At 56.7% G+C, this 16,840-nt stretch overlaps 1 protein-coding gene across 3 annotated transcripts in view; it reads right to left on the reverse strand.

Annotated features, from left to right (window-relative positions):
* Nucleotides 1–443: 443 nt before the first annotated feature.
* The window catches only part of Pip5k1c (phosphatidylinositol-4-phosphate 5-kinase type 1 gamma), a 28,411-nt gene continuing 12,014 nt past the window's right edge, over nucleotides 444–16,840 (reverse strand). The window contains exons 2-19 of one of the 3 annotated variants that reach the window (XM_031349311.1): nucleotides 16,343–16,374; nucleotides 15,826–15,918; nucleotides 15,323–15,453; nucleotides 14,741–14,858; nucleotides 13,539–13,691; nucleotides 11,588–11,887; nucleotides 9,632–9,837; nucleotides 8,762–8,845; nucleotides 8,471–8,519; nucleotides 7,945–8,029; nucleotides 7,458–7,619; nucleotides 7,033–7,171; nucleotides 6,905–6,937; nucleotides 6,458–6,556; nucleotides 5,269–5,395; nucleotides 4,367–4,444; nucleotides 2,970–3,047; nucleotides 444–2,621 (exon numbers count right to left, since the gene is read on the reverse strand). In XM_031349311.1, the coding sequence (XP_031205171.1) occupies nucleotides 2,619–2,621; nucleotides 2,970–3,047; nucleotides 4,367–4,444; nucleotides 5,269–5,395; nucleotides 6,458–6,556; nucleotides 6,905–6,937; nucleotides 7,033–7,171; nucleotides 7,458–7,619; nucleotides 7,945–8,029; nucleotides 8,471–8,519; nucleotides 8,762–8,845; nucleotides 9,632–9,837; nucleotides 11,588–11,887; nucleotides 13,539–13,691; nucleotides 14,741–14,858; nucleotides 15,323–15,453; nucleotides 15,826–15,918; nucleotides 16,343–16,374 (1,970 nt within the window). In that variant the 3' untranslated portion in view covers nucleotides 444–2,618. The remainder of the gene's footprint in view (nucleotides 2,622–2,969; nucleotides 3,048–4,366; nucleotides 4,445–5,268; nucleotides 5,396–6,457; nucleotides 6,557–6,904; nucleotides 6,938–7,032; nucleotides 7,172–7,457; nucleotides 7,620–7,944; nucleotides 8,030–8,470; nucleotides 8,520–8,761; nucleotides 8,846–9,631; nucleotides 9,838–11,587; nucleotides 11,888–13,538; nucleotides 13,692–14,740; nucleotides 14,859–15,322; nucleotides 15,454–15,825; nucleotides 15,919–16,342; nucleotides 16,375–16,840) is intronic. The other 2 variants (XM_031349312.1, XM_031349314.1) reach the window with 2 other exon arrangements.

Raw genomic sequence — 16,840 nt, forward strand, 5'->3', positions numbered from 1 at the left:
ACCTCCCGCTGGTCACCTACATGCACATCTACGAGATGGAGGGCTTCAGCCTGGGCGTGTTCCTGCTCCGAGTATTTCTAAATATTGAAACCTGGAGACCCAGACGCTCGCGGGAGACTTTGGTGTTGTAGGGTAGTCTGGTAGCAACCCGTTTCGCCCTAATAAAACAACAGGACAGGAACGGACAGTCTCTGGCTGACTCCTGGACGTGTCTTGAGTACTGCTCCGCCCGCCAGCTTGTGTACACTGCGCTCAGCTTGTGGATAACCTATGGGAAGGGAAGCTTAGGTTTGGATAGGAAAGCTCATGCTTGGAGAAAGGAAGACGTCTGTGAGTTGGGATCCAGGGAGGGTTTAGAGCGGGGGATACGAGACACGTGGTGCCCACCCTTCGCCTTCACCTGCTCTCCCATTCCACGCACGCAGAAGTCACCAGAAACGAGCTGTTTCTTATTAGAGGATTTATTACAGATCTCAAAAAGAGGGACTGTGACAGGTAGGGCGGGGACCTGGGCTGCATACATTTGCCGACTGCGCTGGAGGGACAGGCCCCTCTGGTTGGTGCCAAGAGGACACTGTACTTGGATTGTCAAACACCAGACCACATGGGCTGAGGACCAGGGATCCCAAGTCCTGATGAGTAAGACACACGAGGTTTATAGTCTACAGAATGGATTTAACAATAAAAACAGGATTGTGGGGGGATGTGCGATGCGATTTTTAACCACCGAAGAGAGGAGCTAGGGGTGAGAGACAAAGGGCTGCAGAGACAGTACCGAGCCAAGGGACCCCACGGGGAGGGCATATTGCACTGAGGTTGGTGTGGGGCTGGACAGGGGACTTGCTGGGATGGCTTGAGGAGAACAGAGGCGGGCCGGGGAGGGCACCTCTTCAGCCTTGGAGGCGCCCCTGGGCCTTACAGTACAGTTCACACACCGTCCACGCTGGGGCGATATCGGCCGTTGGAGAAAACAGGATGGGGACATGATGGGGAGTCACAAAGATATTTACAGATTCTCTTTTGAGAAGGTCTCATGTAGCCCAGGCTGGCCTCCAACTGGTTACAGCCAAGGATGACCCTGCACCCCTGCTTTCTGCCTCTGCTTCCCAAGTGAGGGGCAGCAGCTATGGGCCGCCCCATCTGCTTTCTGTGGTGGCAGAATGGAACTCCGGGCTTATGCAGCTCGGTGAGCTCTGCCCACTGAGTGGTAGGGCTGGCCCTAGGAGTCTTTTCTTTTGGTCTCATTTCACTCTGTAGCTGAGGCTAGTCTGGAACTTGCCACAACCCTCTTGCCTTAACTTTGCAAGTGCTGGGCTGACAGGTGTGACATCATGCTTGCTGGGTCTAGGCAAGGCCCAACCCCAAGTTGCCTTTGCAGCCCCTGAATTAACTCCCACAGCAGCTCACCAGTGTGTTCAAAGTGCATTCCAAAACAGGAAGGGGACTGCCATGAGGTCCAGGGACAGGCACCTGTCCATCTCTCCTGTTGTTCCTCACTGCCTCCACAGGCTGCTGCAGTCCTTGGAAGCCAGCCAGGTCCTGACCTCCGTCCCTGAAGGTGCAACCCAAGAGGCCTATGCAGCTGATCCAAAAGCAGTATACTGGAGCTGCTGGCTTTCAGAACACTTCAGCTTGACTCCTCCTACCAGCGCACCATGGGTGGAGCATCCACGAAGCAGGGGAATGACATGACTGGATTGTACCCAACACACTGAGATCTGCCCAGGGGAGGAAGCTGAGGCCGCAATCTCCCTGGGTTCAGTGGACATCGTTGGCTTTGCTGTCACTTCCATATTTTCTTCAGCCAGGGTGTCTCAGGACCCAGCTCTCACTCTGCAGCCTGAAGCCTGGCTGTGCCCTTCTTGGGGCAGAGAATCCCCTGGTAGTTGAGAGGACCCACGGCACCAGCTCAGGGCTTCATGGGGATGAGAGGCAGACAACATGGACCCTCCCAGTCAGCATCAGGTGATTGTAGCTACAAGACATTCATGCTCGGGGACATCCTTCCCGTGGCAGTAAACAGATGCAGAAAGACCACAGGGCATGACTAAGTCCTGGTTTGCTCGGGTCCCAAACCTGAGGTGACAGAGGGGCTCTGTTGAGGCAACCCAACTCAGGAGCACAGACCTGGGATGGCAAGCAGAGGCTCTAGGGCCTGTCTCCTCTGCAGGCCGTAACAAGAGCCCTGGAGTGTGTGGGCTTTACTGGAGCTACCCGGCCACTGTCCCCAGAGTAGTGAGACATGTAGAGCCTGATCCACCAAGGCTAGTGGCTACAGCCTCTTCCTGGGTTTTCTGTGTCTTGTCTTTTTCCTAGAAAAATCACTCCTGTGCTCCTCCTCCGTCCAAAAAAAAAAAAAAAAAAAGAGGCCCGAAATAAATACAGGATGGGCACTCTAAATCCTGCCGCCCCAACAAGCACAGGTAGCAGCAGATGGCAGCCTGAGCTATCCTGGGGCTGGGCCTGGCCAATGGCGTCGTCAGTGGGGAGGGAGAGAACAAGGTCCGGGCCATCAGGGTGATGTTGCTGAGCTGAGCCCCATTTGGGGGACAGCGCCTCCAGGAAGTGGCTGGGGTGGCAGAAGGACACTGGGCTCCAGATTGGGGACTGCATAGAAGTTACTGCAAAGAACAGAGAGGGGCAGATGAGGGAGGGCAGGACCCAGGCCAGGCCTCAACTACCCACTAAGCTTCCTGGTACAGCCTCGGTTCTACAGGAACCAAAGCCATGCTTGGTTTCCCCGGGCCACAAAGTTGGTACACCTAGAGATCCCTGTTTCTAGAGCAGCGGGGAGGGAGGAGTGGAGCGAGGGGAAAGGGGGCGAGGGAGGAAGAGGAGTTGGAGTTAAGAGGAGCCTAGACTTGGTGAGGATTCAATGGGAAGAGAAGAACTAGAAGAGGAGGGCAGGGAGTCACCAGGGGAGGGGGAGGAACTCCGGCCTTGTCCTCCCACCCTGCCTGGGGACTTACTGTGTCGCTCTCACCGTCGGAGGCGGGCCGCGCGCTATAGTGAAGCGGGGAGTACACCCAGCTCCTCTCGTCGGTGGGCTGCGCAGCGCGTGCAGGAGGGGTGCAGAAGGGCAGGGGGCGAGGAGCAGACAGGCAGAAGGAAGAGACAGAAAGTAAAAGAGGGGGACCCCAACTCTGGGGAGCAGCCGCAACCCCGGTTCCCTGTGAGGGGCACCTGCCCCCAACCCTTGGTCCTGGGGAAGCGATGGCGGCAGCATGGGGAGCAGCAGCGGGAAGCAGTTAGTGAAGCAGTGGTGCAGGAGGGCCGGCAGGGGGCGGGCCGGGATCTCCTCCCCTCCTCCTCCCCACGTGCCCCACCTGTCCAGCCTGTAGTGGAGCGGGGCCCTCCCTGCTCTGACCTCCCTGGGCTTACCCCTACCCTCGACAGCCCCAACAGCCCTGAGCACAGGGTAGACGACACTGCAGCTTTGGCCGCGAGCACTATAGGTGCAGGGACATGGCTCCTGCAAGAGTTCCATCCAAGCTGAGCGTCATTGGGCTCCCTCAGGGCCGGAACCCCAGAGTGTCAGTCCTGGGCTGTCATCCTGCCTTCTGCAGGGCTTCCCAGTGGCAAGGAGCACAGTCCCGGGAGTAGGGCACAGAAAGGCTTCAGACAACAAGGCTGACGGTGTTGAGCAAAACCGGTGTTGACGGTGTGTGTGGGGGTGTCACCCCCCAGACGCCCACAGTCTACCTCCTTCAAGGAGGAGCCCAACAGTCTACCCTGCAGAGTGCAGCTTTGCACCCCCAACTCTGCCATCCCCAGCTCAATGAAATTGCAGATCTTGCTTCCACCTCTTAATGCTGGGGTGAGAGATGTCCTGCTACCTCCAGGGCTGTGCAGGTATGGGCAGGTCACCCAGCCTCTCTGGGCCTGGTACTTATTGTTGAAGGGAGTTAACAACCCCAGCTATGAGGCCCACTGCAGCGCAGTCATGTGTCCTGGAAGGTCACGAGGATGAGTGATGGACTATGAGGATGGGTTCTTCTGAACCCTGTGCCCTGTGGGTTCCTTGTGTGGTCTAAGCCTCTGTTTCTCCTCCCCGTGAAGTATGCAATAGAGGGAAGGGCAGATCCTGGCTCAGTGGTCCCTGCTATAGGGCTCAGCAACACTCAAGCCTGGGTGATAACACAGTGCCCACACCTGTGACATGAGGCTGGGGTCTGGCAGACCTGGCCTCGGATGGGTAGTTGAGAGGGAGTGGTGCTTGGGTCACAGCTTGTCTCTGGTCTAGGCGGGGCTCAGCGGACCTACACTACAGCTGTGATTCCCTTCGGTCACTTGAGAGAAGGGGTGGGGGTTGGGGTGCTGTGCTCCGGAGCCCCATCTCCACGCGTGGCGGGCTGTGGTCACTTACAGCGCCTGTGTGGTTTGGTGTCACGGCCCGCAGTTGGCGACGACGGGGAGAGAAAAGCCAGTATCTCCCATGGGCGAACTGGCCACACAGTGGGCCGGGCGGGAGGAAGGAAGAGAGGAGAGGGTAGAGGATGAAGCGGGAACCAGGCAGGGGATGCAGGTGGGTAGCTGAGCAGGGCTAGCAGGCACAGACCACTGAAGCAGGATGTGTGGCTGGGTCAGGGACTAGGGACCCCATAAGGCCAAAACCTAACCCAGGACACAGCTCTGGGCACTCCCAGGCCCAAACCAGCCACACACACGTGCCCTTGGCCCCAACATGGGTGACAATATGTCTGACCAGGTGGGAGCATAGGCCTCACTGGAGCAGCTTAGGGACAGTTGGGTGAATTAGTAGGGAGCAGTGAGGACCCCAGGTGGGAGAGGACAACCCTAGACCCCAGGTGAGGTTTTAGCACCAGGGTCAAGAGATGACATTGTGATAGTGCCAGCTGACCCCCAGGGTGCTGTTACAGCCCTGACCTGCTTATGGGCATATCTCTGTTCTGGGCCCACAACCATGATATTTCTCTCCATGGTGGATGGGGTCAGTCATAGATGGTCTCTGATCCGCAAGGCCTGGGCTAAACTAGCCTTATCCACGTAAGGGCATGTCCCATTTCACAGAGCAGGTGGCATGGAGCCCCCCAGTCACTTACTGGTTCCCCAGGCTTTCTCATGGGTTCCCAGCTTTCCAGGGACATAGGGCCCCAATCTTTGCTCAGGTGTCCCCATGGCCAAGAGGAGCAATGGCCCTGCCATCCAGAGTGGTCACACCAGAGACAGAAGTAGTTGTGACTGTCCACAGGTGCCTTGGAGGCCAAGGGCCCAAAGGGGCCTGAGGAGGGGTCTTGGGGAACTTACAAAATAGATGTCTGTAGAGGGCGCATCCTCCTCATCTGAGGCCTGGCTGGCAGGCTCTGAGGCCTGGCTGGCAGCATCGACTTCCACAGTGGCTGCAGCTGATGCCCCAGATGGGGGAAGCGCCACTCTGGACACACAGAACAGTGACGGGCTCAGAGACTGTTTATGCACAGCCCGCTCTCCCAGCTGTTTATGCACAGCCCGCTCTCCCAGCCCCTCTCCTTCCATCTCAGGGACACTAGTTTTGGTTTTGGATACAGATCTCAACCCATAGCCATCTGGCTGCCGACTGTGCTGTCAACTTCACACAAAGCAGTCATCCTTGAAGAAGGTGACTGAGGAAAACGACCCCCCACCCCACTGCCCTGCACATGAGTCTGCCCTGTCACACTGTCTCCCGTCACACTGTCCCACAACCCCACTGTCCTGTTCTGCACAGGAGTCTACAGGGCGTTTTCTTCCTTTTTTTTTTTTTTTGGTTTTTCGTGACAGGTTTCTCTGTGTATCCCTGGCTGTCCTGGAACTCACTCTGTAGACCAGGCTGGCCTTGAACTCAGAAATCTGCCTACCTCTACCTCCCAAGTGCTGGGATTAAAGGCGTGTGCCACCACTGCCCAGCATTTTCTTTCTTCTTTTACTGATTTTTACATTTATTTTTAAACAAGAGTCTTTCAACATAGCCTGGCTGTCCTGGAACTCGCTCTGTACACCAGGCTGGGCTGGCCTCAAACTCACAGAGATTCCCCTGCCTCCTGAATGCTGGAATTAAAGGTGTGCATCACCACACCCAGTCAATGAGGCATTTTCTCTATTGACTGATGTGGGAGGTCCTGCCCGCTGTGCCAGGGCCACCCTGCAGGTAGTCCTGGGTATAAGAAAGCAGGCTGAGGTACCCTCCGTGGCCTCAGTCAGTTTCACCCTGACTTCCCTTAGTGATGGGGGTGACCTGAAAGCTATCAGTGGACATAAACCTTTCCCTTCTTAAATCATGGTCATGGCGCTCGTCACAGAACAGTAACAGAAGCCCTAAGACATCACCCTCAGCTTCATGGCCTGGGTGACAGGTGTGCACACACTTATTTAGATCACAGGCCTGAAAGCCCAGTTTGGTGTTCCCTCTTGTGTCAAGAGCAGGCAGGGCTGCATGGGCCATTGCAGCATCAGCATCCCTGAATGGTGGGGCACTCACCCTTCACCCTGATCCTTGGGGAAAACCCCGACACCACACACTGGCTCCACCTGCACAGTTATCTTCTGCAGGTCTTCTGCATGGGGCTCCTCCTGGGGCCTGCAGAGGATGGCCCAGCCTCAGTTTCCTCCCCGACCCCAGCGACCTCAGATCTGCATGCAATTAATTCCTGTTTCCCAGGGAGTCCTAGCCTGGGGTGTTCCCCGGGGAGTAGGTCCCGCTGAGGCCTGGAGTGCACTCGCAGCACAGGCAGGTGGCCATGTGGCCAGCAGCCCACACGCTGGGGAGCTTGGCACTGTTCTGGTGTCTGGAACTGAGATGCAGGAGGGTCGGAAGGTTCTGGAAGCCAGTCAGGCCTGTAGTGTCTGTGGGGTGAAGCCTGGAGCTCAGTGCCAAATGTGGCTGCCTTTTAAGGTGGGTGGGGCCACGGGGAAAGAAGGGGCTCACCGGCTATCCTGGCCTGAAGACTGCGTGCGCCGCCTGTGGGAAAGGTACAGAGGAGATGGGTACCTGCTGCCAGACCATGGTGACACAGGGCTGTGCCCGCCTGCTCCACCTACCTGAACCCTGCCTACCTGTACCGGGGCTGCTCTGATGTGTCTGAAGGGGACCGCTCTGGGATGGAGAGGGAGGTGGATGACAGGGTGGTGGCGATGGAGGCTGTGGTGGCTTCCTCAAAGGACGGTGGGGTGCAGGGCAGGAGGTCAGGCCGGCCTGTGGGAGCAGCAAGCAGGAGCCTCTATGGCTGCAGCCAGTCTCCCCTCCCATACGGCTCCACCTCAGGAGCTGGCCTTCCGCTCCATCAGCTACCCCATCCACTCTGGTCAGTCATATTAGTGTCAGAAATCTGGACCACTGAACAGCCCAAAGGACCTGCACCATTCCTTTCCGCTGGTGCGCTCCCTCCTTACCTCCCACCACCTCCTGGGCTCAAGCCGCCCTATGACCTGCATCTATTGTATGGCATACCCCAGCCCATGTGCCCAGGTTGGCAGGTCACCTTCATCCTCCAGCGTGGGGTAGCTGCGGGCCCCCCGCAGGTCGTACTGCACATCTTCTCTCTCACTGGGGATCTGGCTGGCTGAGAAGGCGGCAGTGGGCCCCAGGGGTTTGACTGCCAGCAGGGCACCACGCCCTTTCTTGGAAGGAGAAGACTTCAGGGCTGCAGAGTCAGGGAGACCGGGCAAGGGGTCAGTGCTGGGATGGCCTCAGATTCCATGGCTCCCTGGTGGCAATCTCTCCTCCTTCATTGTCTATGTCCTGTGTTCCATCCTTCAGGCCTGCACAAGAGGCTGGGTGCAGCCCAGCCTGCCGGCCCCTCCCAATGCCCTGCTACTGGGCCTATGTGAACTGGTGACATGTGTCCCCTCTGGGCCCAGGGCCTCGGATCAGGGCTCACTGGAGCTCGCCTGGCTGGTCTCACTCTTCCCCTGACCCCACCTGGGGACTCGCTGGCCCTTTTCCCCCTCCCACAGGTCGTGGCTCACAGGAACTCTTCCGGAAGACGGTGCTGCTCATGAACTTGAAGAAGCGCTCGGCATAGAAGCTGGGCCGGTGCACTGAGACAGTGTCCTAGGAAAGCACAGGCAGGGGTGGGGTCACAGGGTACACACACGCACCTGCCTTTGGCTTATTTGCTGGCACACGGTCATTTTGAGGCCAAGGCTGACTTCAAACCCAGGGTTGTCCTGCCTCAGCCCCTTGAGTGGCCAGAGGACAGGGGTGCTGCCTGCTTTGCCTCTCCTCCCTAATCTTAGCACACATTCTGGAAGCTCCTGCAGGACCATCCTAAGGACCCTTTGGAGTTTCTCTGTTTAAGCCTCGATTCTACAGGAGTCTTCAACACTGGAGTGAGGGTCACTGAGGTAGGGCCGTGGAAGCCCCAGCAGCTTAGCACACAGCACGGAAACCAGGCCAGAGGCTAGTGCTGAGCTGCAGGCACCTGTACGTCCCCTGCCCAGCCTGGCCTGCTCAGTGCAGGGTCAATGGGTACAATGAGTGAACGGAACTTACCCCATCATGGACCAGGGCCTTCCAGGTGTGTTCTAACTTCTTGATGAACCTGGAGACAGATGGGGCCCAGACTGTCAGCCCACTGGCCCAATGCCAGCCTGAGAGGCAGGCTTAGAGGAACCACTGAGCTGAATTGACAGGGGCAGAATTGGGGTGGAACCCAGATGCAGCTGAAGACTGGGTGGGCTGGGGTCAAGGAGAATGGGTAGGTGGGTACGGCCAAGCAGCCTGGGAGTGTGTGGCCAGGTGGAAAGGTGAGTATGGGTAACCTGGTGGGCGTGGCCTGAGCACCTGTAGGACTGCAGAATATCGATGATTCCGATGTGTAGGAGCAGTCGCTCTCCGCGCCCATTCACTGCTGGGATCCCACCCATCCTGTGGAGAGAAAATCGGATCAGCCGAACACAGGCGGGCCAGGCTCACAACTCTGGGGACCACCACACTGGGAGCAGACGGGCGGGCAGAAGCTGCCCTGGGGCCCAGCCTGAGCAACCACAGCAGGCCTCCATGCACATGCACACCACAGGGCATGGCTGCCTCAAACATCCTAAGGTGCTAATGCAACAAGCCTGCCCCATGAGGCTCAGTCTAGTCAGTGACCTTCCTCAATGCCTCAGCAGCCCACTGCCCTGAAAGCTGAAGCCCCACAGACTCATCTCACTCCACACAGGACGCAAGGCTCACCTGGTCCCCTCCGGGGCCCCACGCAGACCCTACAAAAGCCAAGATGGTGAGGGGGACAGCTACACATGGACTCTGTTCACTCTTGTCCCTCACAGGTGAGCTGTGGCCAGACAGTTCTCAGAGGCTTATCCCTACGCCTGTCACTGACAGCTTTCCTTCCCAACTCTGAGGGCAGGGTACCCTCCCTTTCAGGGCCATGGGGTGCTGGCTAGATGAAGACAGGGGTGATGGTAGGGGTGGGTGGTGGTGGTGATCACATAGGGGCCACTGCAAGGCCACTGTCCCTCTTTTTGTTAGACAGGGTCTCACTACACTGCACTGGCTGGCCTGGAACTCATGAGATTCTCCTGCTCTGCCTCTAAGCCACGTGCTGGGATGTAAGTGTGCACTACTATGCCCAGCTCCTCTGCCCCTTGTCCCTGGGGCCTGTAACTGCAAGTGCAGCCTTTCCCCTGGGAAGGAGCACACCCCACTTACGTGTCATCTGTCTCAATGGCCTCCCCACGGGCAGCCCCGCCCTGGATGGACTCCATGGCCGTGGAATACAGAGCCTTCTGGGCCACGGGTCGCTTCTCGTCCGCCTTGCTCTGGGCGCCCTCAGCCTGGCGCTCCCGCTCCTGCTGATCAATGTTGTGCACACCCAGCAGCAGGCTGTAGTCCATTATCTTGAAGCTCTCCAACACCTGGCACCAGGGACACGGGTCAGGGGACAAGTGGTACGGCCACCAACCCAAATGTGACAGGGACCCAGCACCCTGGCAAAGGTGTCTAAGTGTTGTCAGGACAAATGGGATCCTGGATGGAGAAGGGCTTGGCCCAGGAGGAGGTAGCTTGGTCCTGGGGGCGGGGATGAGGTGGGGGTGACTCCTAGGGCTGGATGAGAGCCACTCAGGACAGGTAGAAGAGCCAAGAGGCGCCCTTCCTTCGGGTGAGCTCAGAAGACGGGGTGCTGCTGCTGACTGTTGGTGCCTGCCCCTCCCCCAACTCTGCTCAGGGACAGGAGAGGCTGGCTTCAGGCAGGCCTTGCTTGGTGCACATCTTTAATCCCAGCACTTGGGAGACAGAGGCAGGCAGTGTCTCTGGGTCCAGCCTGGTCTATATAAGAAGTTTCAGGACAGCCTGGCCTATATGAAATCCTTAATACTACGCAGTCCAGACTGAAACCCAAATGTGGCAGTCCTCTTGCCTCAGCCTCCCCGGTGTAGAATGACAGGTGTGTGTCACCACCCCTGGCTCGGCCTCCCTTCAGTCTCTGGGCTGTGCCCTCTCCCCTCCACTTGTCCCTGCCGCCACCCCCCTAAGAGGCAGTAACTTCTCACATCATCTCACTCGGGACTATTACAGCCTCCCTTCACATCAGGTTTCTGTGACAGCAGGATGGAGCCCTGGGCCCCCTCATAGAGGGCAGGGTCTCTACCCTTTGAGCTCTGTTTACCTGCTAACTTCTTTTTCTTTGAGGGGGGGATTCGAGACAGGGTTTCTCTGTGTAGCCCTGGCTGTCCTGGAACTCACTCTGTAGACCAGGCTGGCCTCAAACTCAGAAATCCTCCTGCCTCTGCCTCCCAAGTGCTGGGATTAAAGGAGTGCACCAGCACTGCCCTGCTTCTTCTTCCTTTTTTTTTAAATTTAATTTTACGTTTTTACTAATTCACTTTATATCCCACTTATTGCCCCCTCCCACAATCCTTCCCTCTTCTCCTTCTCCTCTTAGCAGGTGGGGGTCCTCCTCTGTATCCTCCCCCTGACACTTCAAGTCTCTGTGAGGCTAGACGCTTCTTCTCCCACTGAGGTCAGACAAGGCAGCCCAATTAAAAGAACATATCTCTTAATCCCAGCACTTGGGAGGCAGAGGCAAGCTGATTTCTGAGTTCGCGGCCAGCCTGGTCTACAGAGTGAGTTCCAGGATAGCCAGGGCTATACAGAGAAACCCTGTCTCAAACAAACAAACAAACAAACAAAAAACCCCAAAAAACATATCCCACAGACAGGCCACAGTTTTTTTGGGACAGCCTGAGCTCCAGTTGTTCAGGAGCCTCATGAAGCTCAAGCTGCACATCAGCTACAAATGAGTGGGCAGGCCTAGTCCAGCCCTTCTATGCTCTTTGGTTGGTGGTTCAGACTCTGAGAGGCCCAGGGGTCCAGATTAGTTGACGCTGTTGGTCTTCCTGTGGAGTTCAACTCCTTGTTTCTTTTTGTGTGACACTGGGGACGGTGGCTAGGCCAGTCCTGTGCTGCCTAAACACTGACCGCTGGCAGCACCATAGCCCCGTCCTCATTTTCTATATGGGGATAGGTTAACTTGCCCATGCTTTGACTCTAGCCTGAGTGATCCTCCCGCCTCAGCTTCCCAAGCGCTGGGGCAATAGGAATCACCAGCGTGAACTGGTTCCACTCCTGAGCATGCATGGCATCTCCAGGTGAGGGAAGGCTTACCAGGCAGTCTCGCTGCAGCGTCTTAACCAGGGCGCCGAAGGTGTCAGAGTCCAGCAGCAGCCCCTCAGGCATGTCCTGCATGAAGTCCAGGTCCTTGTAGGTGGGCAGGCTCTTCTCCTTCTCCTTCTTGCTGGCCCTGCGCTTGTACGTGGAGCCCTTGAGGTCGAACTTAAGGTGCATCTTGACGACACGGGGCAGCACATTGTTCATGACCACCACGCGAATGTTCTTGCCACCAGACTGCACACAGTACAGCCCATAGAACTTGGGCAGCAGCGTCCGTGGGTTCTGGTTGAGGTTCTGCAGGGTGAGAGGACAGGAGCCATCGTCTAGTGGCTGCTGTGGATGCCCATGGTCCAGCTTGATCCTCCGATCTCAGAAGAGTCAGAGGGATGACCTCCCAACTGCCTACCTGCAATCCACCCCCAAACCCTGTGCAGGATTCTAGGCAGGGCTCCACCCCGACCACGCCCCCAACCAGCTCACTCCACCCCGACCACGCCCCCAAACAGCTCATCTTATTTTTTGTTTTTTGATTTTTGTTTGGTTGGTTTTTGAAGTGAGAGTCTCTGTGTGTGGCCCTGGCTGTCCTGGAACTCACTCTGTAGACCAGGCTGGCCTTGAACTCAGATCTGCCGAGTGCTCGGAATAAAGATGTGTACCACCACTATCTGGCTCTGTTCTAGTTATTTTTATTTTATGTGCATAAGTGTTTGCCTACATGTGTGAATATGCACACTGTGTGTTTCTGGTGCCCAGAGGCCAAGGCTGTGAGCCTGCGCTGGGTGTTGAGAACTGAGACCAGGTCCTCTGTGAGAGCAGTTGGTACTCTAACCACTGGGTGATCTCTCCAGTTCCTATTAACACTTTTTTGTTTGTGTCTTTGGTTTGCAGACAGGGTGTCAGTCTGCTGCTGCCCTGTCTCATTAGTGCAGCCTGCTCCTTGCCATTTACTAGCGTGTCGGTGCACACGTGTATGACTGTATGACATTGTACACAGTGAGAAGTCAGAAATCACTCCTTTCCTTATTGTACTGGCTGGTTTTGTGTGTCAACTTGACACAGGCTGGAGTTATCACAGAGAAGGGAGCTTCAGTTGAGGAATTGCTTCCATGAGATCCAGCTGTGGGGCATTTTCTCAATTAGTGAACAAGGGGGTAGGGCCCCTTGTGGGTGGTGCCATCCCTGGGCTGGAGGTCTTGGGCTCTATAAGAGAGCAGGCTGAGCAAGCCAAGAGAAGCAAGCCAGTAAGGAACATCTCTCCATGGCCTCTGCATCAGCTCCTGCTTCCTGACCTGCTTGAGTTCCAGTCCTGACTTCCTTTGGTGATGAACAGCCATGTGGAAGTAAGCCAAATAAACTCTTTCCTCCCCAACTTGCTTCTTGGTCATGATGTTGTGCAGGAATAGAAGCCCTGACTAGGACACTTATCATACTGTGTTTTCTTGTGATGGAGTTTGGTGTATCAGGTTGGGACAGGCATCTTTCCCTCTGAGCTGTCCTTTGCCAAAGCTCTGGCCTGGAGTCTCCCTGTGCTCTCTGAAGGCCAGAGTTCTCATCCCATCCCCGGCACACAGTCACTGGCTCCTGAGCTCAGGACATCTGGGGTCCCACCTGGGCATCATTCAGTGGAAGAATGATGCTTCACAGGCCTGTGCTGAACTACCCAGGGTGGTCACCTGACACTCCTGGTCCATCCCAGCTGGGACTGGATTGAAGTCTGGCCCTGTTAAGCTGAGGACCACTGGCCTTCTATAAGAGGACTGTACCTGTGGCTCACTGCATTCCTGGCCCTCATGTGCCTGAGGAGATGCTGCTGTGGGCCCAAGGGGCGTGGCAGGGTGGGAGGACAGAGGTGGGCATTCCTGCACACTTCCCCTGCTGGGGCCCATGAGAAACTTCTAGAGCCCAGCTCCCACTCCTGCGCCCACCTGCCCGCCACCCCACACACCATGTAGTATCCAGGCAGCAGTTTCTGCAGGAACTCTGCTTCCTTATGCATGACAGTCTTGATGATGAACTCATCGTCGCTGGTGACATAGAAGACAGAGCCGCTGGCACCAGGGTTGGAGAGCTCGATGAGTGGCTCATTGCACAGCGAGTACTGCAGGGCAGAGGTGGGAACGTGAGGGTATGGTCTGTCTGCTCCACCCCCCCACATGTAACTGTGTTACAGACTGTCGTCCACGGATGTGGTGGGCTCAGGCATGTTCCCATGTGACGAGCCTCCAGTCTCCCTTCAGCTGCTACTGACACGTGCTTTGAGGAGTGCTCCGTAAATAGGTGACGGTGGGTACACCTCTCTCCTTCCTACCTAGGCCCTACCTGGATACCTCTGTGTGATGGCCACAACCCAGCAGCCATCTTGGGTCACAGGCATCTTCCAAGTGGAGGCTGTGGGCATGCTGGCCCTCCGCCCACGGCCATTTTCCTTCCCCACTTCTTGCCAGCTGACGTTCATGTGTCATCTCTGAACGTCAGTCTTCCCCACATTCCAGGTGGGGATGCTGATGGGTAGGGACACATGTCTAAGCCATGTTGCACCCATTCCCCAGCCAGGCCATCTGTCTGTCCTTCCTCCACCCACTGTGGTGAGCCATATATATCTCTGAAAAGCAGGGACGCCCACACCTGGCAGTGTTCTTCTCCTGCACTGCTGCCCGCATAGTATCATGGTCACTGGGTGATACAGGACTCTCCTGGGAACTGACTGAGGTGCCTGCCCTATGTCTGTGCCCCAAGTTCACTTCCCCCAAGGGCCTCTTGACCAAAGATGCCCTAGCTGCTCTTTCTAGACGAGTCCACAACCTCCTGGAAACTGTGACCAACTCAACAGGGCCAGCAAACAAGGACCAGAAAAAGCACAACAGGGCAGGCTGCCATGAGGACGCCCACAGTGACAGGGTCAAGCCAGACCCAATGACCCAAGATTTGGTCCCCAGTGTGTGCTCCTGGGTTGTGGTAGAGCCCAGAGATGTGAGGTCACAGGGATGTGTGTCCTTAAAGGGATCACAGGCCTCCATCTCTCTGTTCTGTGCATCTGAACCCAGCAGAACCGCACACTCCTGCCCCTGGGAGGTGGTGTGCAGCCGCTGTTTTCAGGCTTCAGCCTGGGGAAGCTTGTTACTTGGTGATGCTGACTGATACACTTACCAAGTAATCATCCGGACGGATGCCAAAGAGCTCCCGGAAGTAGCGGAAGGCAACAGGTGCATAGGTCTTGAAGCGGAAGTCCTGGAAGTGGTGGGCGGGGGTGAGGTTGCTCCCTTCACTGCAGAGGATTATGCAGGGGGATAGCTGTGAGGATGGTGGCTTTTTGAGGTGCCTCTCCCCCATCTGTCCCATATATAACCCCACAAACAACTGGGGTCACTGCTGAGTGAGGATATTGGGACTGGCTTCAGGAAACACCCTAACAGTCACCCCTCCCTTCCTCGAATGCACATGTGCACAAGGAGGTCAGAGGTCAACACCTCTCCACCAAATCTTCTGATGGAGACTGCCAGTGTGGCCATGAATTCTCTGCCTTCCTTGCACTGAGGTTAGAGACAAGCACCGGGCCCGGTTTTTGAGTGGGTTTTGGGGCCAGAACCACATGCAGCTAGCTACATTCATGGCATCAGCTTTGGCCAAGGAGATGCAAGTGGGGCAGACACCATAGGTGCCTCCTCCTTGCTGGTGACAGTGTACTCAGGATCCAGCCTCAAAGGGTGCCACTGTGGCACCAGGGCCTACCTGGGAAAAAAGATGCTTTCCACCACGTAGAAGTCCTGCATGAGCACATCACGCTCCGGCTTGGAGCTCAGGTTGCCCACTGTGTACCCGATCCCGAGCTGGATGGCACCCTTCAGGGTGGACGAGGTGGTCTGTGGGAGGGCTGGTGGCATCAGGACCCTAGAGGCCTCTCTGTGCTGTGCAGCACCCCCCTCTCCCCGGGCTGCACTGGGGATATCCATCTGCATCCATCCAGCTAACAGCCACCTTCCAAAGCCACACACAGCAGGGACTCCATGACATAGGTGAATTCGGCTGGGGGGGGCACAGGGCTCAGGGACAGCTATGTCTCCTGAGGATGGGGTGACACAATGCTCCTAGAACTAGATAGCAGGAACCATGCCACATCCATGATGGCTCACACCAACATCCATGCGGGGAGGCTGAGGGCCCTGCTGCCCTGTAGGAGCTGTGGGCCAGCCACAGGGGCTTCCCTCGCCAACCCCCACGCCTGTCACAACTACCTTCTTATATGTAGTCTCTCCAGATGCATCCACGCCTCGATGGCCCAGCTTCTTCCCATGGCCAGGGCCTGGCTGCCCTGTCACCAAGGGGGCCTGGGGAACAGGGACCAAAAACAGTTTGGGAAGGTAGCCAGAGGTTGCTGTGCTGTGGGCTAGGGGGGTCACCAGAGCCAAGCTGTCTGTGGTTCTCTACACCTGCCACCAGGGGGCATGCTGCTCCCAGGAACCCAGATTATCCCCCAATGTCATCCTCAGGACACTAGAGCCTAGCTCCCCTCTCCCCACAGCTCTGCAGGCTCTGGGGTGACCCTGGGACCCTCCCCTTCAGAGGGGAAAAACTGTCCCACCATGGACTCGGGACTCTCAGGCCCAAGGCCCTGCCTCTTGTTGTGTGGATAATGGCACCACCCCCTGCCCCTGACACACTCAACAGTTTTTGGTTCAGAGAAGTGCTGTGCACAGCCTCAGTACACACAGCAGCATGTCGGCCCATGCCTCCTCAGACAGAAGGACTCACCTCTGCAAGGCCAGCCTTCTTCTGGGTCATACCTGGAGAAGGAGGGCACAATCAGTGTGGAGGCCAGAGGGCCAGGCCATTCATTGTTCCTCATCGTTTCTCCATTTTGCCTCATTTTGCTTGTTTGGTTTGGTTTTGTCAGACAGGGTTTCTCTGTGTAGCCCTGGCTGTCCTGGAACTCGCTCTGTAGACCAGGCTGGCCTCGAGGGCTAGGATTAAAGGTGTGTGCCATCACGGCTGGCTGTGCCTTTGGTCAGGGTCTGTTACTGAGCCTAGGGCTGACCGTTATTAGGCTGCTTGGTGTCTGTTAGCCACAGCAATCCTCCTGCCTCCACCTCCCCAGTGATGGGGTAACAGCTGTGCAGTTCACTCCTTTTTACTTGAGTGCTCGTGAATCAAACTTGGTTCCTCACACTTGTGCAGTAAGCCCTTTATCCACTGAATCATCCCTGTTCCAGGCTGTGTGCCTGTGCCGAGCCTGCGGTGGTAGAGGGGGAG

The sequence above is a fragment of the Mastomys coucha genome, unplaced genomic scaffold (genome assembly GCF_008632895.1).
Source record: "Mastomys coucha isolate ucsf_1 unplaced genomic scaffold, UCSF_Mcou_1 pScaffold4, whole genome shotgun sequence".
Classification (NCBI taxonomy): Eukaryota; Metazoa; Chordata; class Mammalia; order Rodentia; family Muridae; genus Mastomys; species Mastomys coucha.